Source organism: Diabrotica virgifera, chromosome 4, assembly GCF_917563875.1.
Source record: "Diabrotica virgifera virgifera chromosome 4, PGI_DIABVI_V3a".
Taxonomy (NCBI): domain Eukaryota; kingdom Metazoa; phylum Arthropoda; class Insecta; order Coleoptera; family Chrysomelidae; genus Diabrotica; species Diabrotica virgifera.
The window spans coordinates 252,835,930-252,860,277 of NC_065446.1; the positions used below are offsets into that span (position 1 = coordinate 252,835,930).

Consider the following 24,348-nt stretch of genomic DNA (forward strand, 5'->3'; position numbering starts at 1 on the left):
AATATTAAAGCTGCCACCCACCTGCCTCTTAGCAGTTTGAACATTTAATTTAAGCGAAAAGCAATGTTTATTTTTCAAATTGACATTTTTTCTGTTTTATGACAGCAGTAACATGTATTTAGAATTAAATAAATTATATACATTCTTCTTTTAATCTCAATTAATTTAATTCAAAACAATTTTGGGCACCCTGTATAAATAATTATGTTAATGTTTATATTAGTGAATATAGAATTAAATAACCTTTCAAACAAGCTATCACACGACCCTTTTCGCTTAAATTAAATGTTCAAGCTGCTAAGAGGCAGGTGGGTGGCAGCTTTAATATTGAATTTAAGCGAAAAACAATATTTATTTATCAAATAAACATTTTTTTCTGGTTTCAGACAACAGTAAAATGTATTTCGAATTAAATCAATTATATGCATTCTTCTTTTTGTCTGAATTAATTTAATTCAAAAAAATTTGTTGGGCACCCTCTATAAATAATATTGTTAATATTTATATTATTGAATAGAGAATTTAATAACCTTTCAAATGAGCTATCACATGATCCCTATTCTTTTTTAAAAAATCATCTATTGCTTCATCACGCCCAGATGGATGACGTCACTAGTATGATAGATATGCCAAAAAATTATAATTTAAAAATAAAAATCGACCTGATTTGTAATTTATCTGCAGAGTCGCCCATTCTCGATAAAATGAATTTATTCCAACTCAAACGTCCTCACTGTACCTAGAACTTCAGAGGCTTATATCTTAAAACCATGATTTTTTGGAGCTACGCGCCCATGGAGTCTTTTGTTCTACACATCAAGGACTACCAAAACCCAAAGTTTCAGAGCATTTGACAGAGAGCCATTTCCCATAAGGTTTCTGCGGGGTCCTTTTTAAAGACACCTATTAAAGAAAACTTTTTAAAGAAAATAGAGAATGTGGAAAAATCCCCTTACGAACAATTCACACATCCACCATTTCGGGCTGAGAATTTTTTTTTGAATAGAATCAAAGATCCAAACATTAGTTCTTAGAAATGTGTTTCGCCCTCTTCAACCTCTCTGGGCTCATCAGTAAAGATGAGAGGTTGAATATCTTTGGACACATTCCAATCAAAAAACAACATTCCAGACTTAGACATAGCAGGAGCGTAAATCTACGGCAAATCTGACAATGACAGTCTCAAGTTTTAATTCCCTAATTACTTAAAGTAAGTAAAATATATGTTTAAAAACAAAAGATGTAGATCTTTGAAACACACTCAGTGATTAAAAGATCCAAGGTTAATGGTTTAACGACCACTCGTACCAAATCAAACAGATGAAATAGAGAATGTGGAAAAATCCCCTTACGAACAATTCACACATCCACCATTTCGGACTGGGAAAAATTTTTTGAATAGAATCAAAGATCCAAACATATATTTTACTTACTTTAAGTAATTAGGGAATTAAAACTTGAGACTGTCATTGTCAGATTTGCCGTAGATTTACGCTCCTGCTATGTTTAATTCTCGAATGTTAGAATAGAATAGAATAGAAATATGCTTTATTGTCACTGAAAATTTTTACAATTTTATGGACAAAGCTTACATACAGTCAAAAGAAAAACATAATATAAATAACAAATAACAACTACAATTTACTAAAATTAGATAAATCGTCAATAGTGTACAGTATAAGATATAAAAGCCAAGACAAAAACAATTTATTGCAAAATATATATAAATTGCAAATTGAATGTTGTTTTTTGATTGGAATGTGTCTAAAGATATTCAACCTCTCATCTTTACTGATGAGCCCAGAGAGGTTGAAGAGGGCGAAACACATTTCTAAGAACTGGTGTTTGGATCTTTGATTATATTCAAAACATTTTTCTCAGCCCGAAATGGTGGATGTGTGAATTGTTCGTAAGGGTATTTTTCCACATTCTCTATTTCATCTGTTTGATTTCGTACGAGTGGTCGTTAAACCATTAACCTTGGATCTTTTGATCACTGAGTGTGTTTCAAAGATCTACATCTTTTGTTTTTAAACACCTCAAAAAACGACATCATAACTCATCATTGGATCATGGTAATCAAAAAATTCAAAAAGATTTTATTAGCTTATGAGTTTTCCGAGGTAATACTGTCGAGTTTTTTTAAATTTTATCGAATTTTGATTTTTTGATATCACTCAGAAGCCAAAACAACGAATTTTTTTTTTGCAAAAAAGGTTGAACGTTTCCTCAAGGAATGTCTAAAAAAATATATACAAAATTCCAGGTGGGTTGGTCAAGTAGATTTGAGTTACAATGTCTACAGCCTTTGAAAAAAGCAGTTTTGTTGAGCGCTTTAATTATTGTCAACTTTTATTTTCAATTTCTTTTCGTCTGTCAAGTCGTAAAGTGATGCACATAGGAATATGTTCTTAAATCGCGGAGTAATTTACAAACGAAAATGAGAACAACAACTGTTGACCGTTTCTCACTACGCTGAAGCGCGCTGGAGCGAACTTGCCGTAAAGCGAGTCGAAGTTAGGGAGGTAGGGAGATAGTGTTGAATATCTCCAATCCCCACCTTAGACTCGCTTTGCAGCAGGTTCGCCCCAGCACGTTTGAACGTCTTAAACAACGGTCAACCCCTGTTCTCATTTTCTTTTGTAAATTACTCCGCGATTCAAAAAGATATTCCGGTGTGCATCATTATACGATTTGACAGACAAATATGAAATTAAAAATAAAAGTTGACAATACTTTAAACGCTTTTTCCTCAAAACTGCTTTTTTCAAAGGCTGTAGACATTGTAACTCAAAAACTGCTTGACCGACCCACCTGGAATTTTGATTTTCTTTAGATATTCCTTGAGCTAACGCTGTCGAGATATTTTTTATTTTATGCATATTTTTTGTTTGACAATAATAAATAAGATTTTCACCCTTTTTTGCAAATCGTTGTTTTGACTTCCGAGTGATATCAAAAAGTCAAAAGTCTATTAAACTTAAAAAACGCGACAGTGTGACCTCGAAAAACTCATAAGCTAATAAAATATTTTTTGAATTTTTTGTTTAACATGAGCTAATGATGAGTTCTGATGTCCACCACAAAATTCATTATATTTTGAGGTGTCTTCAAAAATTTGTCACCGTTGGCATATTTTCAATATTTTTCTTTTAATTTTTTCTTGAATAATCTACGAATTGTATTAAATATGCCTATTTAATTTAAAAATAAAATAATTCCACCATACTTTCAAAAAAAATGTGCTTGAAATATTGATTTCAACCCCTACTGCCCCCCTTAAGCATAGCTATGACACGGTTTTGATAGGCAACCCATGCTAGAAATATTTATCTATGTATGAAATTTAATAAGAACAATGTTTCATCCGGCAAGCAGATGGGTAGGTACATTTCGACCTCCTATTCGGATCTTAGACATCTATGATATTTAAAAAAGAAATTGGCTATGACAAAATAGTTAGTAGAGGCTAGACACATTAGTAAATCAGGTCTAACTAATTAATCCCTTATCCTGTTTGCTTTTTTTCAGTAATTTAAAGCGCTCTTCGTTAATAATGAACTTAATAGCATAAATATAAATTATCCAAATCTGTATGTACTCGTACGTACTGAATGAATAGATACACCTGTCGGGTAATTACTCACCTCAAACGTATGTTTTTCTGTTTGAGCGCACAAATAACTAGAAGCGGAAAATTGGTTAAAAACCTAGGTTGGCCGACGAAATTGCAGTGCTGGTACTCGCTGCGCGTTCGGATCTCTTCTTCTGCTTCGTAATTACATCCGTTTTCTTTTAATCGGCGTTTAGAGCGATGCAAATAGGACGTTGTCGCTTTTAAAAAAGTGTTAATCTTACGCGTTCATTGATCAAAACTCATATTATAAAAAAATATTTGGTATACACATACACACAGACACAATCGTCAAAGTTTATTGCGTTAACATTTTTTAGAAAAACATCCTTTACTGAGAAACAAGCCTTTTAAAGTAAAAATTTGTATTACACTTGTGTACTTATACTTTATTTGTTTACAACTGACAGCTCATTACAAATGCACATCTACACTAATCTACAAGCTGAAGGTAAAGTGATCAAACTATAATCATCAAAATAATATCCTCCCCTGTTGAAATGTAGTTTTAGATATTATTTTTCAAATAGTCCACCCTGGTCACATCACATATAAATAACAATACAAACCCAAATACTTCACAGAAATGAAAATCATGGATCATTGGTGGAGAATCAAAAAGGAACAGATTTATTTATTGAATAAAATTTATGTGATTGGAATGATTATAGATTAACAAAATTACTAGTTTCTACTGGCCGACGTTCCACCATAGTTCCGCTAAGCGTTCTACTAGGTCTTCTGTTGTTATTTCAGTATATTTATACATGGCACAAATCACAAACATAATATTGAAGAATAAAGGAAAAAACAATACAATTATAAAATTTTGATGAACAATTGGTATATTGAGCAAAATGAGGAAACAATGAGCCCTTGCTACAAGGGATAGTAGTCCAGGAACCAAAGCTTTTCACCTCGCAATTTTTACAGAATGGATCAATTTGCTTGAAAATTTGAGAATAAGTAGTGGATAGTCCATGGATCAAAATCTATATGATGCTGACAGGCGCTTTTACCATGGGGGTGGTTGCCACCCCATGTCGGGGGTGGAAATATTTTATTATATTTTGACCGAAAAAGTTAATAAAAACATTCATTCTAAGAAAACATGTTCTATACATGTTTTTGATAAAATTAATAGTTTTTGATTTATTCGCTATCGAAAGTGTTTATATCTAAAAATCAATGTTTTCGATGGTATACTCATTAACGATTCACTCAATTTTTGCCGTAGAATAAATTTTATCAAACCAAGTTCTTGGGAATTAAATTACCTACAATTGCATATTTAAACATTTTTCGTATCTCTGACGCAAATCTTTCTATTCTGAAGAAAATGACATTTTTTACCAAATTGCAAACATTCGTTATTCGCTTTAAACTTTAGTTTTTTAAAAACTAATCATTCTAAGCCAGTCAAGCTTCTAGAATCTATTAATAATGCATATATAAAGAAGAATAAATAAGGCCAATGACTAAAAACACCGCCAACTTACAATATTATGCTTCCAATTGGATTTCTCCTTTTTTTTTCAAAAAATATATTGATTTTTTAACCGCAACTTTTTATTTTTTATCTTAGAAAGAATTTTGTAGGTTTTTACAAGATGTATAAGGCTATTAATATTAAATCCTTTTAAAATTCTCAGTCAAAAAAGAGGTAGCATTGAAAGGGTTGGTAAAGGTGGTTTTTGCATGATATTACAAGATTTAATTGTCAATAGCTCACTCAAGGGGTGGTAACCACCCCCATGGTAAAAGCGCCTTTTGGCATGATATAGATTTTGATCCTTGGACTATCCACTATCTCTTCTCAAATTTTCAAGCAAATCGATCCATTCTGTAAAAATTGCGAGGTTTTGTCCTATTTTAAGCTTCATTACTTGGACTATAGCTAAAACTTTGAGTAAAAGATATGAGAGAGGATGACTGAGTAAACTGGAAGGTGATCGTATAGTAAATATTGCTTCTATTGATTTTGAAAAATTAGGTTGGTTACGATTTTTATTTTAGTTCTAGACCAAATATGTTTGACAACTCTTTACTGTGAGCAAGCCTTTGCTCTGTTAAATATAAAAACTTTGGCTAATTAAAACATTTTATATGCAATTTTATATATAGCTATTACCTAGCAGACTAACGATTTTTTTGTTTTCAGCAAAAATGAAGATAATTATTCCTCTAGTCGTTTGGATTACATGGCTGCATACGACGGTAAGTGATGTTTTTATTATTATTTTAGAAAAATGAATGATAATAACATAAATAGAAATAACAATGACAAATAAATCTGTAAGGCAATAAAGTGTCTCAACGTAAATGCAACAAAAACAAAATACATGTACATAGGAGAAGGAAATAACAGTTTTACCTTGGAAAATTGAAAAGCTATCTCCTAACGGAAAACGAAATAAGGGAAAATATAATACAAGGAAAGAAAATAATTCTGGCTTTATCTGACTGCTATCAAAAAAATCATGTGCTTCTGAAATGCGGGAGACTAAAATCTAATTTCTCTATCTTGTAAACACATCCGGGAAAATGGAGCAATAACCTACTACGTTAAAATATGAGGGATATTAGAGGAGATTTTGTGGAGTTTGAGGTTTCGACAGAGTAATACGAGGATTTGGACATGGTTTGCTAGGGTTCTCGACTCGAGGAACAAATCAGCCGCACTTTTAGGCAATGGCGTTATACTCTATAGTGGTCACAGAGTCACGTAGATATATTCTTACCCGCAAGCCTACTGGAATAAATATCTCATCTTTGGCAATAATATTATGGAATTTTTTATATAATCCTTCTCGAGACTAATCTAGGAAGAAGATCTCGAATCGTTAGTTTATAAAACGTCAACAATGCATTCCACTCATTTCCCAATTATATTCTCGTTAATTATAAATATTATCATTACTCTCCAACTGAATAGGTACTGCTTTTTGCGGATTAATGAAAACAGTGACCCAAAAATGTATAAAGTCAACATTAGCTTTGTTCACGGAGACAATCCATGACTAGTTTCTAAATGATTTGCATGCGCAGTTGTGTTTTCAACGTTCGCGGTGTTAATTATTAATCCGGCACATTGACTGAAAGTTTGATGTTCGCGGAGTTTTTCTGACTGGTTCATGATCAGTCAGAAACCGGTGATTCGGTTTGTGGATTAGAGTGCGGATTTTTAGTCAGCGCAAGCGATATGCTTACAGACACTTTAAAATGTCAAGTTTTTTGTTTGTTGTTGGCTAATCCTAACCAACTTACTAATTTTTGAAATCGCTCTAACTGATCTCTAACTAATCGATCACGTGACTTTTCCACTGTCACCGATTTGACAAATCCTGCCGATTGGAAAGAGATACAGCTCCTGTTTACGTTTTTCTCTATCGCACTGGAGGAACAGTTTTAGATAGATTGCAGAGCGCATACTAGGTATATATCTATGGGTATTATTTATGTATATGAGATAATATTTGTTAAGGTTAGAAATTTTTGTGTATTTTGAGTTAGAAACAGTAAGAGATGTCCGAAAATTGTTCGCGGAAAATTGCAACGTGTAAATAAACTAATAACTAAGTGCGTCAGCATACGACATTAATAGCTAATTGGTCCAAAACTTGTGAACAATTAGCCAGGGACTATTTCCGTGAACAAATTATCTCAGCCATTGTTAACTCTTGGTGGAATCGCAATGGTCAAACTATCAAAAAACGATCGGCGTTCTTCTCATTGTGTAAGCAAATGAGAAGGAGAAAGTGGCCGGGGCGATATATAATGCACTGGACACAACCGAAAGTGGATCGAAGGACTCGAGAATGTTGAACTTAAGACTAGTTTCATTTTTTAATCTACACCTTTGACAGGTCGTCGTCTGGTACTTGTGTCCCTATTTATCATGTGGATAAGACAAGGTTCTTCCGATAAAGAACAAATTCGTAACAATAGTAAAGACATTATAAGCATTTTTCGGTACGTAAAATATACGTATCTAAATAGAATAAGAACTGAGTAAATTTAAGGGAATTTCTTTCTTCTTCTTTTTGTGTAGACATGATTGTCTGCTTTTCAATGTGGCTCCAGTAAATTGTCGTTCCATCGTCTTCGTGGTCTTCCCACTGATCTTCTTCCTATTGGAAAACCATCTTTCGCCGTCTTTACTACCCTATTTGCTGTCATTCCGCGTATATGATCGTTCCATTCCAGTCTTCTCTTTCTTACCCAGTCCTTGTTGTTTTCCATTTTGCATCTCCGTCCTATATCTGTATTTCTCTGTCTCAAAGTGTCTTACCATCAATAATTTATTATTCTAAGGATTTGTATCTTTTGTTTCTAGTATCCTTTTTGTTCTCTGTCTGTCGGGTCGTGTTTGTGCCGTGGATTTAATTATTGTTTGTGACTGTTTTGTAAATTCCAGTGATGTGGGAGGAAGTAAACTCCCTCCCACATCAGTGGTAAATTCTGACTGTCATTTCCGACATTTTTATTTCTCCATGTTGGTTCACTCGGGCATTCTGCGGTTCTGTTTTCACTTGATCTTCCACTTCTACTTTGAGCTTTCTGTAGACAGGCTAAGGCTCAAAGTTTATGGCAAGGATTTTTAAAGGGATATGCTCCTCATTGTTGTAAATAGAGCAGCTAATCTAGACACCATATTTCCACATTATCTGAGCTTTGGAGAAGACTCATAAATATTTAAATACACATCTTAGGACTCAGTTGTGAAAATTCCACAAGAATTGTGGTAAATAGGTACAATATTTCTATTTTTCGTATGTACACTCAGCGACAGATTACTTATTGTTTGAATAAGTGTTTGGAAAAACCTGTAGACTTCCGACAAATGTACAAAACGAGCCCTTACAGCGACAAAAGAAGCCAGAGAAATACTATCACAACCGAAATACAGTAGAAAAAAAGTGTATGATACAAAAACTAACAAAATAACTTATCAACCAGATAACTAGTTACCCAAATAACTGATACCTATGCAGAAATTTGGGTCTATAAATGTGACCCAGATATTAGATATAAATCTGATATTTCATTTGTGTAACATTCACTGGTACTCAAAAAGTAGGTATCACACGCGGTATTTTCTCGCATGAATTGAATTTGTCTTTAGCGGATTCACGTGTACACGTCACTTTAACTTTTTAACTAGTTCAAAAAGATAAAAAAAACGTCTCTGCTATTTGGTAGACAGCAATCATGAGATAGAGAGAGAGGAGAAAAAGCGTCTATTCTCTACGGGAACCAAAATCAGAGAGCGATTTTGTTTTTCACTGTCCAAAATATCAGATCTAAAGGGGTAGGAATGAAAGTCAGTTGACATAAGCAATAGTAATTATTTTGATATTGATTTGTATTAAACAATATAATCTTGTTCTTTGCATGTGAAAAATTGAATATTACCTAAATTCGAGTCAAATGAAACATTTCTTTCGGTAAATACAACAACAAACGCTTTGCTTTTGTCAAGATCCACATATATTTTTGATTTTCTGCTTCGGTGTTAATTGTTTCTTCCCTTTCTTTGTATAGACTATCATTACATAGCATACCTTGAGTGCCAAGGACCTTACATACAACACTTCTTAAATATAAATTACATTTCTTCGTTATTAAAATTAACTTCCACGGGCAAGTACTCCAGTGCTGTGGGAACCTCGCCAAACGACATCAACACTGTAAATCTCGCTAGCCATACAACAACAAATAAAAACGAATGTAGTGCCGTATTTATGTTTTAATGAGGAAAATATTCGCGTTTCATATTCGTGCGAATAATTATTTTATAATTGACCATGAAAAAGATACGGCGGGAAGATTTGACAAGGACGGAACTGAAGAAAATCGTTAGCTCTATGGGAAATAACGATGCTATCGTTTACGAGAGGTAATAGTTGTCTAGTAAACGTAAATAAGCGAGAGTTTGGCATTATGCTGTCAAAGAAGAGTATAAGTGGACTTAACAAACAAATACTCAATAAATTTTTCTCGTTTTTAATTAAAAAAACAGGTGTCAATGTTGTTAAGTTAAGGGACTGAAGCTTTATCACGTCAATATTTAACTCTAAATAAAAATTGTAGGTACCCTACCATTTAGATAACCTACCTTTAGTCTAAAACATATTATCAGTTTATGTTTTAATGTTTATGTCAGAAACTTTTTAAAACAAAGAAAAAAGACCAGAGTAAACGTCACCGTGATGGTATGCTGGAGACCAGCTTCTAAAAGAAAATCATTAATAAAATACCAAAATAAAATTTAAGGAGTTATGAGACAAACACAAAAATCCTTTCTTAAAGCATACAACCTTTTTACCACTTTTGCTTCAATATAAGTATGAGTTTTTTAATTGCTAATCTCTCCATTCTCTCTGCTTGTTTCTTCATTTGGTGGATCTTTTATAATTTTCAATATTTTGATTATTTCCTTTCATTCTCTGCTCCAGTTTCACTTTGCATTTTTGTTATAGGTGGCGTTCTACATATTTTTTTATATATCTATATATTTTTCTAACTTTTGTTTCATGTTGAAGGAACTATACTCTTCTTGCCTTTTTTCGTTTTGTTTTTTGCTATTATCATTAGATTCTATCGCTGAATTTATTATCCTATTGTAAAACAATAATAAAAATGTTTACTTCAAGAAAACGAAAAAGAAAAATTACACTAGTGCCAATTCTGCTACTGTCTGGTTCATTGATCCTCTCTCTCTCTCTCTCTCCTATAACGCTACAGTCCAAGTCGGGCCCTGGATTTCCCCAGCAACCGCTTCCAAGTATCTCTGTCCCTGGCCACTCTCTCCAAGTTATCCACCCTTAACGTCTCTTAAGCATCAGTTTTCACTTCGTCTATCCACCTGTTCCTTGGTTTTCCTACTGGGCGACATCCCACCATAGTCCGCTAAGCGTTCGTTTAGGTGTTCTGTCGTTATTTATCCTTATAAAGTGACCTGCCCAGCGCAATCTTTGTATTTTTGCATAATTTGCTAGATGGTTCTTTGTAATATTGAACTCGTGGTTGAATATTATTCCCCATATACAGTGTGTCTGCGTTACTTGGAACCATATGGGAAATTTTTTAATATCAATTTTACGAAAAAAAGTTATTCTTTATAAAGTGCTCTGCATAGTCTAAAACCTAAGATACAATCATCAGATATCAAATTTTATCAACAGTATACGAGATACGTAAAAAAATATGAATTTCGCTCAAGAGTAAAGTGCCTTTATATTTCACAATATCGAAAATTTTCATTGAGAAAAGTTTTTTTGGTATTAAAAATCATGTTATAATCTGCATTTACACTCTTCTAATTGAAAAAAAAATTGAAAATTTTCCTCAAATCACGGACACTCAACATCATTTTTATTTATGATAGCTCCGTTATTATTAATTTTACAAACAAAAAGTTATTCCTCACAATAAAACACTGAAAAACGTTTGTTTTTCTATACTTCCACAAAATTTATTACAACTATGTTATTACTACAGCTGTTTCGGCAAAGTGCCTTTCTCAAGTGATATATTTAACATTGTGTTTGCCTTTTTAAGTCTTTAACTGAAGAGGTTGAGGAGTGGGGAGCTGTTTGTCTCGAGTTGGTCATTCAGAATTATATCTGTATTTTTCAATTTATTAATTTCCATTGATTCTTGAAAAATACAGATATAATTCTGAATGACCAACTCGAGACAAACAGCTCCCCACTCCTCAACCTCTTCAGTTAAAGACTTAAAAAGGCAAACACATTGTTAAATATATCACTTGAGAAAGGCACTTTGCCGAAACAGCTGTAGTAATAACATAGTTGTAATAAATTTTGTGGAAGTATAGAAAAACAAACGTTTTTCAGTGTTTTATTGTGAGATAAAATGAACTTCCATCAAGTAACGGTCGAATCCATCAATTAAAAAGTTATTCTTTATAAAAATGTGTGAATAGTCAAAAACTAATATGCAATCATAAGATATCAATTCTAAGTAGAATCATAAGATATCAATTTTTTTCAATTTTACACGAGATTATGTCAAAAAATATGAATTTCGCTGAAGAGTAAAATACCTTTTTAGTTCCCAATATTTCATCTAGAAGGATGCAATTGCATATTGAAATATAGTTTTTAATTCTGAACAACTTTTTATAATAACAAATTTCAATATTGTGAAAAATAAAGGTACAGTGGAACCTCGATAAGTCGGCCCCCGATAACCCGGAAGTCCGGCTAACCCGGACCGATTTTCTTCAGACAAACATTTCAACAATAAAAATGTATGTATTATGTTAAAACATTTTATCTGTAGCCGCTTCTGGAATGTCTTAAAAATATCGAGTTTCATTGATAAAACTTGGCTTCAACCATAATAAATATTTGAGAGATAATGGGTATTTGTGTAATTTGAACTATACGGTAAAAATGACTCATGGCACACGGCGGCAGAGCGACGTTCATTATCCATTATCGGGCTATCGCAAACAGGCACCTTTTATTTCTTTATTTATTTTCAACTGTCTTTTAAAAAATTATTTTTAGAACAATGGTCTTTTAAACTTTAAACAATGAAAGAGCCACTGTTCTTAAATAACATAACATCGTTCCGATGGCAGACGAAATTGACACAACCGAAACTGACTGAGTTTTTTTTACCTAGAAATGAACAATACTCTATCTATACGTGCATATATATTTCATGTTATTTTAATTATAACGGATTTTATCTATAAGTATACCGTATTTTATTAATTATTACAATGCTCTCCGGCTAACCCGGATTTTCGATAACCCGGATCGGCCGTGGTCCCGATTAATCCGAGTTATCGAGGTTCCACTGTACTTTACTCTTCAGCGAAATTCATATTTTTTTGACATACCTCGTATAAAATTGACAAAATTTAATATCTTATAATTTTATCTTAGTTGTCAGACTATGCAAAACGTTTTATAAGGAATAACTTTTTTTCGTAAAATTAATGATAAAGGAGCTATTGTCCTTTTCATGATCATTTTTCAGTGCGTAACAAATGATAGGAAAAAGAGTAAGTCCGTGATAATACACATTTATGACATTTATTCTAACATGACATTTTAGCTAAATCTGACAGTTGTCACATTTTATTTTCAATTTGGAATAAAAACAAATCAAATGTGTTTCTTGCATTTATAAAATGGTATTTTCTTTGTTTTGTATAGTCTTATAAATTATACAGATTATATTTGTAATATTATTATCTAATTAAAAAAAATTATTTTTTTATTATGGCGCCATCTATCGACAACTAGAATAACTAGAATAAATGTTATAAAAATGTCACCGACGAAATGTAATAACCGACGTGCCTTTTTTCTGTCACATACAATTTAATGCGTTAGAAAGAAATCGAAAAACTGTGACGCACTGAAAGATGATCATGAGAAGTACTGTATCATAAATAAAATGATGTTGGGTGTACGTGATTTGAGGAAAATTTTCAAATTTTTTTTTAATCAGAAGAGTGCAAATGTAATAACATAATTTTTAATTACAAACAACTTTTCTTAATGAAAATTTTCGATATTGTGAAATATAAAGGCACTTTACTCTTGAGCGAAATTCATATTTTTTGACGTACCTCGTATACTGTTGATAAAATTTGATATCTGATGATTGCGTCTTAGGTTTTACACTATGCAGACCACTTTAAAAAGAATAACTTTTTTTCGTAAAATTGATATTAAAAAAGTTTTCCATATCGTTCCAAGTTACGCAGACACACTGTACCATTGTCGCAAATGGATTCCAATAGCTCTCTTTCAAAAGTATTAATACGACTTGTTGTCTTTTAAGTCATGATCCATGTTTCTACGCCGTATATTGCTATGTTAGTGAGTTAGTGTTCTCAGTATTCTTTTTGCGACAATTTTTGTTAAATTTAGTCCAAATTATGTTGGAACTTGTTTTTCTTTTTGACACTCAACATTATCCTCGCAGCTATCGCTAGTTATCCCTAAGCCATACTTTTCTATTAACATCGGTGTGTTGTAAGAAGACTTACCTCGTCTGTAAATGCAAAGTTCTATATCTCCACCTGAATCTCCGATTAAACGTTTTACTACCACTAAAGTGCTAAGCCTGAAAATAACCTTCAACAAATTTCCTTGCTTACACGACAGCCCATATCTCTTGCGAGATACGATCTGGCAGTGACTCTAAGGATGAATAGTAAATTCGATTTTTTCCGAAGAACTTGTTTTCACACTTTTGCTCGGATCTGATAAAGACCAGAGCAGAATAAAAGTTAATTTCTTGTAATTATGGGCCAGTTGCAATGCTCTTATTACTAATTGCGCGATATTTACTTGATTTATTTCCTTTAATACGCAACCTGGTATTTAGTTATAAACGAGGAGGCAATTTGAACCGATTAAAAAAAAGTAGATTCATTTTTGCTCCTATCAAACGATGGACGTAAAATAAATAGTAGTTGCACTGTATGGCAAAGAAAACAAATTTAAAATGGTAGCAAAAACTTGACCAAATTGAAAAATTGAATAATACTGAATATTGACTAATAATATTGAATAATTTTTTGGTAAAGAATGGGCCATAGCTTAACCGTAGATTCCTCAGGTTAAAATAGGTCGATTTAAGCTAACTTACCTTAGTACAAAAGTTGATAATAACCAAAATACAGGGTGTCAAAATTAAACTTTTATTTTATTTATTCTTGAATATTTTCTGACACACATAGGATAACAACACGCAATTTGGTAAGCGGGGGTTTTTTGGGACGAGAAATCTAAATTCGTCACCAAAAATGATGTATTGCCCAGAGGGCGTCACATACGTCTTTCAGTGCTCATTTAATACGTTCAGTTTTTTTATCCCCTACTCTACATACTTTTTGAATCAAAATTTTTATTCTCTTAATATTTTTACTTAAAAAAGGTATACTACATTCATCTCGCTAAACTCAACTGTTTTCGAGATAAACGCATTTTAAATCTACGATACAACATAATTTTTTGCATAATATCATTGGAGTTATACCCTAAAAATAAACTTGAAACCATAATAATTGTGCCAGTTCTCATATTTATGTCATTGCATCGAAAATTTCATTTGAAGAAATTTGCGATACATTTTTGTAAATTTTTATGGTTTTAAGTTATTTTTCGGGTGTAACTACAATGATTATTTCATAGGAGATTCCGACCAACAGAAAGCTACAGAAATACAAATTGAACTGATAATTGTTGATAATTTCCCGTCGTCAAGTATATTACGTCAGATGCCCTTCGTTGCTATGAAAAAATACATGTAGGTTTTCTTTAAAGACAATCGTAATAAAAGTCCGTTTGATATTTAACAGTTTTAATTAATAAAATAGATGACTAAATTATTGATACTATTAAATTGACGAAATGTAAAAGTGTTGTGTAATTGCGACTAAAATCTTACGTGTTCTTATTCTTACAAAAAAGAAATGTATTTATAGATAATTTGCGTCTAATCAATATAATACCCGTCTTAATTCGTCTTTTTACGTCTTATTAACCCTAAGAGCACGTCTGTCTTGGCTGTGATGTTATAATCGACTCAGTGTATTCGTTCTCTTTCCCTACGCTAAAGCAAACCCTCTTAGGCTAATCTCCTTTTTCCTGTGAAACAACCCAATTAAAATTGGTTCAAAGCATATACCGACATCTTCCAATAACCCAAAACTACAAAAATTAGTCAAGCTAGCTACTTCGCTACTTGTTGATCTTTAACGATCGAAAATAAACACAACGGTTAGATACGCCCACACAGCTGCCCTAAGGGACGGCCGTTCGTTTCGTATTTCTACTAATAATCAAGGAAAAATGATATACAGGGAAATTTAAAATATAAGGTAAACTATTTACAATCCTACATGCATTTAGTGACATTAATGACAATTAATGTTTTAAAAATTATAAAAGTGATGACTTTCAACCGTCAAATATTTATAACAACTGTGTGTTTAACTGTACTAATTTGTACTTACATAAATAAATTACAATAAAATTTTGGTTTTGAACAGTTTTATTCATGAAATAATCGCAACAAATTGCACTCGATCTCTAAAATTAATATAGAATTTTTGCCCTCGTGACACTTTGACATAATTTCACTCGCCTTTGACTCGTGAAATTAAAACTGTCAAAGTGTCACTAGGGAAAAATTCAATCATATTAGAGCTCTTGTGCAATTACTACTGATTATTTCATTCATAGGAGATTCTGACCAATATAAAGCTACAGAAATGAAAATTAAGGTGATAATTTTTGATAATATCCCGTCGTCAAGTATATTACGTCAGATGCCCTTCGTTGCTACGAAAAAATACATTCAGTGACATTAATGACAATTAATGTTTTAAAAGTTATAGTTATAAAAGTGATGACTTTCAACCGTCAAATATTTATAACAACTGTGTGTTTAATTGTACTAATTTGTACTTACATAAATAAATTACAATAAAATTTTTGTTTTGAACAGGTTTATTCATGAAATAATCGCAACAAATTGCACTCGATCTCTAAAATTATTGTCGAATTTTTGCCCTCGTGACACTTTGACATAATTTCACTCCCCTTCGGGTCGTGAAATTAAAACTGTCAAAGTGTCATTCGGGAAAAATTCGATAATTTTAGAGCTCTTGTGCAATTACTACTGATAATAATGCAAAAAATTATGTTGCTTTGGCGATTGAAAATGCGTTTATCTCAAAAACGGTTGAGTTTAGCGAGATGAATGTAGTATATCTTTTTTAAGTAATATTAAGAGAATACAAATTTTGATTCAAAAAGTCTGTAGAGTGGGTATAAAAAAACTGAACGTATTAAATGAGCACTGAAAGACGTATGTGGCGCCCTCTGGGCAATACATCATTTTTGGTGGCGAATTTAGATTTCTCGTCCCAAAAACCCCCGCTTACCAAATTTCGTGTTGTTATCCCGTGCCTGTCAGGAAATATTCAAGAATAAATAAAATAAAAGTTTAACTTTGACACCTTGTATTTCGGTTATTATCAACTTTTGTACTAAGGTAAGATAGCTTAAATCGACCTATTTTAACCTCAGGAATCTACGGTTAAGCATTCTTTACCAAACAATTACCAAAGCAAATAAAGTAAAACTGAAACGATTTGAAAGAAAAATATTCGGAAAAAGAAAAATTTTTATATTTAACCACCATGTATAATCAAGAATCAGTATAGAATAAGAAAAAAATATAAATAAGAGCACTTTAAATGATAGTGGTATTGTACAGAAGATTAAATCACAATAATTAAGGTGGGCCTTGCAGGAAATAGTCTTTTGGGGACATTATTGGAAGAGGTTCCTGCAGGAAACAGGACCCTGGTAGTCCCAGAAGGCAATGAAGAGACAAAATCTAATCAGTTCTCCAAAACGTGAACATCTGGTTTGAATACAAATTGATGAAAGACCGAGCCAATTTAGACCAGGGCATTTAGAACAAAGAACACAGGAATAAATCGATTTTTAAATGCATCACCTATCTATTTACAACGTTTAGGAAAAAAGTCTACAATAGAAAAATCAATGGAAATGATAATACTTTTATTCTGTATAAAATGATGTGTGTTCGTTGGAGAATTAAGTAACGAAACTCTGAAGGAAATGCACAAGTTTATTGAGATGTTAACAGCTTAGGGTACAAAACGATACTAAATTAATGAATACAAACTATTTCTTAAAATCTTTCATAGTCCTGGAACATATCACTGACACCTCGAAATTATCAGCGTGGGTGTTTATCATCTCCGATGTAATCTAGATATTGAAATAAAAACACACACAGTGGCGTGCTCGCCATAACATAATTACATTTACAGTGCATAAAGTTCAACCAAAAGTGCATAAACATGTCAAAATCAGTATATTACGGGTCAGATTTTGTTGCTCAGCGATTGATGTCATAGTCTTGTTCACCGATCCCAAAACCCCCGAGTACTTAATCTGTTTGCATCAAATTTAGTGCCGAAAGCTCTCTAAAGTCCAGATGACGTGCCTTACCAGCAAACCTGTGCACCAGGTGCTCCGGGGGCAGGTTATGATGGCGTATTTATGTACAGCGACCCCAAAAACCCCCGAGCAACAAAATCAATGCATTTGGATGCATTGTATGCACTGTAAATGTAATTATGCACATTTTTTTGTTATAGACATTTTTCCTAACGGCATCCCAATACCAAAAGTTGCAAGTGAATAGGGGTTGTAAATAAAAATCGAATTTATTTTTAAATGTCTTGGTCTATTTGTAAAAAAGTTGTACAGACTACTCAGTATTGTAGCGTCATTATAAATTATGTTTTATTATCGAACATTATTTCAAAGACTTGCCATACCATAAGCTATTCATACATATCCAAACACGCATATTTAAGTACTACATACTGTAAGATACCTCCGTTCTTATGCTTTTCTTCTCTTTAATCTACCATGAAAGCATTACAGTGAAACAGTGATTGTCTATCTTATGACTCAGTGTAATGAAACTTGCGAATGACCTGCTTTTTATAGCCGAAAGATTTGAATTATTCTCCCTATAAAAACAGCAACATCCAATAAATTTAAAAGCCGCGGCGGCGTATCTCCCCTTCTACCTCTCCAATCTCACTTTTACTTTCGTAAACGCAGAACAACAATGACCAACGCCTACTAACAATTAGTTCACGAGAAAACCTTCGATCTAGATTTGTACGGATTTATGAATTATGGATCGACGTTCGATCGATTTCTTTTCTGTTAATGTATAGCCAATGTGACGCTGGCCAGATTAAGGTGGAGTTTCTGGATGAGCGTATTAAAGGCCCTAAAGCTTTCCACCAAAAGGAAATAAGTATGGTACATTCCATGTCAAATCACTCAAACACAAACTTTTTGATCTCCGATTTGTCTGAAACTTGGTGTGTACATAATACATAAGCTCGAGCTGAAACATTTAGGCCCGAACAGTCTTCTTTTTTTCTTAAAATATCATTTTTAGCGATCTTACAATGATTTGGTATATATTTAAACAAATTTGTGTGTTATATCATAAAGTATCAATAAAAGAATAATTTTTTAATAGAAGGGACTCAAAAATGTCATTATAAGGCATTATAACAAGTCATTTCGTTTCAAAAACAAGTTTATCTGCTATATCTCATATTATAATATGTAGAAGTTTTTAGTTTGTGAAAACTGTCATTATAGATAGCAGTGCGTGAAGGATTTAATTCAGTAAATAGCCAACTAGACGCACGAAAATATTGGCGAGATTATGTGAATCCATTGAACGTTATTATACGTTGTTACCACTTTTGGTTGTGGTAACGCAGGATGGTCTTCGCTATCGCTCGGGACTGGTTCGTTTCTGAAAATTTTGAAGGAGCAACGGCTCTAGCGATGGTGTAGGCACGCTGTGTATATCAGTATTGTTGCCATTTTTTGGTTTGGTAACGTAAGTTTAAGTACCTGTTACAGATTACAGTGTGCGTGCATTTAAACATGGAAGAGTGTTGCTGCGTAATTGATCAACCACTTGAAAATTTATTATCCTTGTACATTTTTTTTAAATATAATTTTGAAGAAAAATATGAGATTATTGAAAATGGAAGACTTAAAATATAAACAATAGTTTTCAAAATATATTCTTTTTCCTACTTGTTCATTTTTTAATGTTAATTTTATGGTAAAATAATCTGTTTAGTTTGTTTATTATTTATTGTTATACCTATTAATTACATATACATTATTACATACATATAATTGGGGAATAGTGATTTGTTTAATTTTATCCCACAATATTGAAAACAAAAGCTTATATTTGGTAGGTTCAAAATAATTTTTTAAATAAGATTTTTTTACATCTGGTTTTGGTAACACTTTAGAAAAAGTCACGCGTCGCCACTGATAGCATCTAATTTGGCGCATAAAACAACATCTAAAACACTATCTAAGATTATTAACAATAAAACACTCTTTAGGGCAACATTGTAACAATTTACTACTTAGTTTAGTTCTAGTGATGCCTGAATCCTTCTATGCATGCTGCGCAGAAATTTTGGATGGTTTCTTGCGTAAGTCCGGTAAGTCGATTCCATTCCTTCTGTGGAGCAGGAGTTGCAATTCCGCAATTGAATTTGGGGCTGTATTTCGTGCTTTTATGTGTAGTTTTAATATCTCCCATACATTTTCTATCTATGGAAGATATTACCTAATAATTGTTCCAATAAAAAGGATTAATTTAGTACTGATTAAGAAGTACTTCTTATGTTGCACAATAGGGCTTTTCAACAACAGTCATTTGTTTCGAGCTTCTGTCATATGTTGTATAATCCGTGTATAATATTAATATACACGGATTATACGAAATATCACAGAGGCTCGAAACAAATGACAATCGACGAAAAGCCCTATAAAATATTTGTGATCGCGATAATCCAGAATAGTCGTATATTCTTAAAATAGTACGTCATATTGCCTATGAACGTTTTCTAACAATCTCAAATACATCTAATTCGTCAAGACGAGCTCATGAGGATTATTTTTGTGACTTTAGAAATAGCAATTACACTGAACTTAATAACCTTTTGGTTTCTATTAATAGGACTTTTCAACGCTTCTCATTTGTTTCGTGTTTTTGTCATATGTCGTATATTAATATTATACACAAATTATACGACATATTATGACAAAAGTTCGAAACAAATGAGAAGCGTTGAACAGTCCTATTGGCAGGATTGCTTGGCTCACAATGATATTATTTTTTCACGTAATAGGTATCATCATTCTCTTTGCCTTATCCCAATGCGGGGTCGGCTTCCCTAATTGCATTTCTCCACACAATTCTATCTTGGGTCATATCAATGTTAATCCCCTTTACCAACATGTCCTGCCTTATCGTCTCCCCCAGGTCTTCTTTGGTCTTCCTCTCCTACTTCTTCCAGAAATCTGCACTTCAGGTATTCTTCGTATTGGATGATTAACGTCTCGACGTTGAACATGACCAAACCATCTTAACCTATGCTCTTTCATTTTGGCATCAATTGGTGCCACACCTAGACTTCTCCTAATATACTCATTTTTAATTTTATCTTTCTTTATCACTCCACTCATCCATCTAAGCATTCTCATTTCCGCCACATGCATTCGTTGTTCCTCTTTCTTCTTTACTGCCCAACATTCAGTTCCGTACATCATAGCCTTATGGCTGTTTTATAGAATTTTCCCTTCAGCTTTATTGGAATTTTTATGTCACACAACACACCACTCGCTTCTTTCCACTTCATCCATCCAGCCCTAAATATACTGCATGCATCTCCATTACTCTGTAATACCGATCCCAGGTACTTAAAACTATTGCTTTTTACAATCAGTTCACCATCCAAACATACCATTTTATTTGTAGTAACTCCATCTTTAACACTCAACGAAAAAGGTACGTAATATCAATAAAAATGTTAATTCAGACAACAAACGCAATTCTTAAAATTTGTCCAATTCTTGGTTTTATTGAAACAACAAAGCGATATTCATCAATTCATTATTTTCGTTAGTTGAGCCAATGTATTACGTTTATTGAATGGACGAACATTCATTATGTATACCATAATATCACTTTATTGATATTACGAACTCAGTTCATTGAGTCAACGAACACTATTTATTGAAACAATGAACTTTCATTATGTATACCATAATCTCACTTTATTGATATTACGAACTCTGTTCATTGAGTCAACGAACACTATTTATTGAAACAACAACGTCGTTAATTGACCGACGAAGACCATTCGTTGTGCCAATAACAGTGTTGTCTCCTAACGTATTTCGTTTATTTCTACAATTATTTCCGTTTATTGTTACAATTAATTCCGTTCATTGGCACAATAAATACGGTTATTCTTACAAGCGATTCTATTCATTCTTATAATCAGTTTCGTTCATTCCTACTATGAACGTATTTTATATTAATAATTACTGAATGCATTAGCCCAATGTATCATATTAATTGATTAATAATAATTTTTTAAATCCCCTTTTTTGTCCTTAACCTTTAGGACTTTACACTGTGTGATTTCTCATAATTATTATATCGCTTATACAGTGCACTGGAATAAGTGTTACACTCCTCCCCCCCTTATTAACTTATTTATTTTTAGCACATAAGCAAAACGCTCAGACAGGTCGATTTTTAAAATTATCAAAGTATATTATAACATCAATGTTTCGAACTTTACACGATCCCTCTTCAGGTGACAGGCGTAAATTTGATTTTTTTTAATGGGAAAGTACATCACGTGACAGCTCATTTAAAAGTGTTTGAAATGGTGATTTCAAAAATGTATAACACTTTAATCATTTTTGAGAGCTCAGGGGCAAAATTTCGATCGAATTATTTTTAAACGCATTAATTTTTTTGGAATCCTGAGAAAACTAATAAGTATTTTTGAAAAATTTAACGGCAGAATAAAAGACTACATTACTACTGAGGGCTGAAAGTCCCTTAAAATAAACAAAAAGTTTCTTTTGAATAGTATATTTGAAATAAAAAAATCATACTAAATTTTCTCTTTTTCGCCCCTGAGACTTATTAAAATAATCATTATAGAAGTTCTCAGGGACGTCAGACCCTCGATAATACTGTAATATTTTATTCTGCGTTTAAATTTTCAAAAATACTAATTTTTTTTTCATTCAGGATTCGAAAATTCATTTTCAGTTCATCTGATAAATAACATCACAAGACAATATTTAAAGTAAACACTTACAAACATATGACACTGACAAGTTTATTTTTAATGAGAATGTTCTCCCGTATTTACCTTATCAGAAAAAACTTACTTTTATTCAAATATAAAAAATAAGTTATATCTTATCCTTATCTTCCTTCTACTACGGACTACACTTGGAAACAAAATGCAATTATTATTCGGCACTTTCAAGGAAAAGCCGTTACCTTTCAAATGGTCAAGCAAAACATTTATTGTCTCAACAACCACGATTATTGTCACAATTAACGCATTGATTGTGGGAATTAAAGGCAGTAGTAGATTAATTAATGCATTCGTTGGCACAACAATCAGTGTACATCTATTCAATAATCATATATTACTCTATATTAACAACATTTGTACATTGTTTTAATGAAATCTGTACGTTGTCAAGATAAACCAAGGTAATTGCTTGTCATCTACGAAATCAAGAACGTGAGTTGCTGCCACAATTAACAGTATTTATTAAATATACGAAACTAAGTTATTGGCTGAATAAATTGAGTGTTATTGATTAGTGTACTCTAGTTATTCTCACAATTATTATTCAATCATTGTGACAATAACCAAGTACATTCGTCAATGTCTAAAAGTTCGTTGAAACAACAAATTAAATTGTTGTGAGAACGAAATACTATTCAATAATCACTGTTAATCAATATTACGAACTAAATTTTTTTGAGTGAAATGAACATTCCAAATACTATGTTTTTGTCCTACTAAGTTTTAAATCTTTTTCCTCCAGAGCTTGTCTCCACTGTTCCAGTTTTTGTTCTCTCTTACACTATTTCCTACTAACACGACATCATCAGCATACATTAAGCACCATGGAATGTTTCCCTGTAGTTTCGCTGTTATCTGGTCCAAAACTAATTAGAATAAATACGGACTAAGCACAGAGCCTTGGTGCAATCTTACTTTCACACGAAATTTATCAGTTTCTCCCACACCTGTCCTAACACTAGTCGTTACTCCCTCATACATATCCCTCACAATCTTCACATATTCACCAGGGACTCCTTTCATATTGAGTGCCCACCACAGAATCTCTCGAGGAACTCTATCATATGCTTTCTCAAGATCAATGAATACCATATGAGCGTTTGTTTCTTTACTCCTGTATTTTTCCATCAACTGCCTTATAATGAAAATTGCATCTGTTGTTAATCTGCCCTGCATAAAGCCAAATTGATTCTCAGATATTTCGGTCTCTTCAGGTATCCGTCTATCAATTACTCTTTCCCATAGTTTCATGGTGTGGCTAAGCAATTTTATAGCCCTGTAGTTTGTAGATTGTTGTATATCTCCCTTGTTTTTGTAAGCAGGTACCAGTGTACTGCTTCTCCATTCGTCTGGCATTTGTCCAACTTCCATAATTCTATTAAATAGACCTGCTAGCCACCTTGTTCCTGTCTCTCCCAATGCTCACCATACTTTCCCAGGAATATCATCTGGTCCTACCGCTTTTCCTTTCTTTATTTTTTGAAGCGCTTGAGCCACTTCCTCGTTTGTTATTTTGGTGACCATTGCTGCTACTGTCTCCGTTGACTCTACAGGCTCTCTGTCAAATTCTTTATTTAATAAGCTGTCAAAGAACTTTCTCCATCTCTTTTTGACATCCCTTTCGTGAACTAGTATTTTATTATTTTTATCTCGGATACATCTAATCTGATTAAAATATTTTGCTTTCTTTGCTCTCTGTTTGGTTATTTTATATATATTTTATATCACGTAATATGTATGTTCTATGAAATTCTTTCACTAAACATTTTCTACTTTATACATCTGAAGAAATACTTTACTTACATAACTTTTAACTTTTTCTAAATTGATATCTCATAAACTTAGAGATAGATATACATAGCTCTTGTAATAAATATTGGTTAATACAGAATATGTTGTGTAAATCCATAGATAAGTA

The 24,348-nt window shown here is 32.5% G+C and overlaps 1 protein-coding gene across 30 annotated transcripts in view; it reads left to right on the plus strand.

Moving 5' to 3' along the window:
- Nucleotides 1-24,348, plus strand: part of LOC114327495 (uncharacterized) — a 677,364-nt gene that overhangs the window by 143,751 nt on the left and 509,265 nt on the right. For all 30 annotated transcript variants that reach the window (XM_050648891.1, XM_050648865.1, XM_050648867.1 and 27 more), the window contains exon 2: nt 5,796-5,851. In XM_050648891.1, coding sequence (XP_050504848.1) covers nt 5,796-5,851 — 56 coding nt within the window. The remainder of the gene's footprint in view (nt 1-5,795; nt 5,852-24,348) is intronic.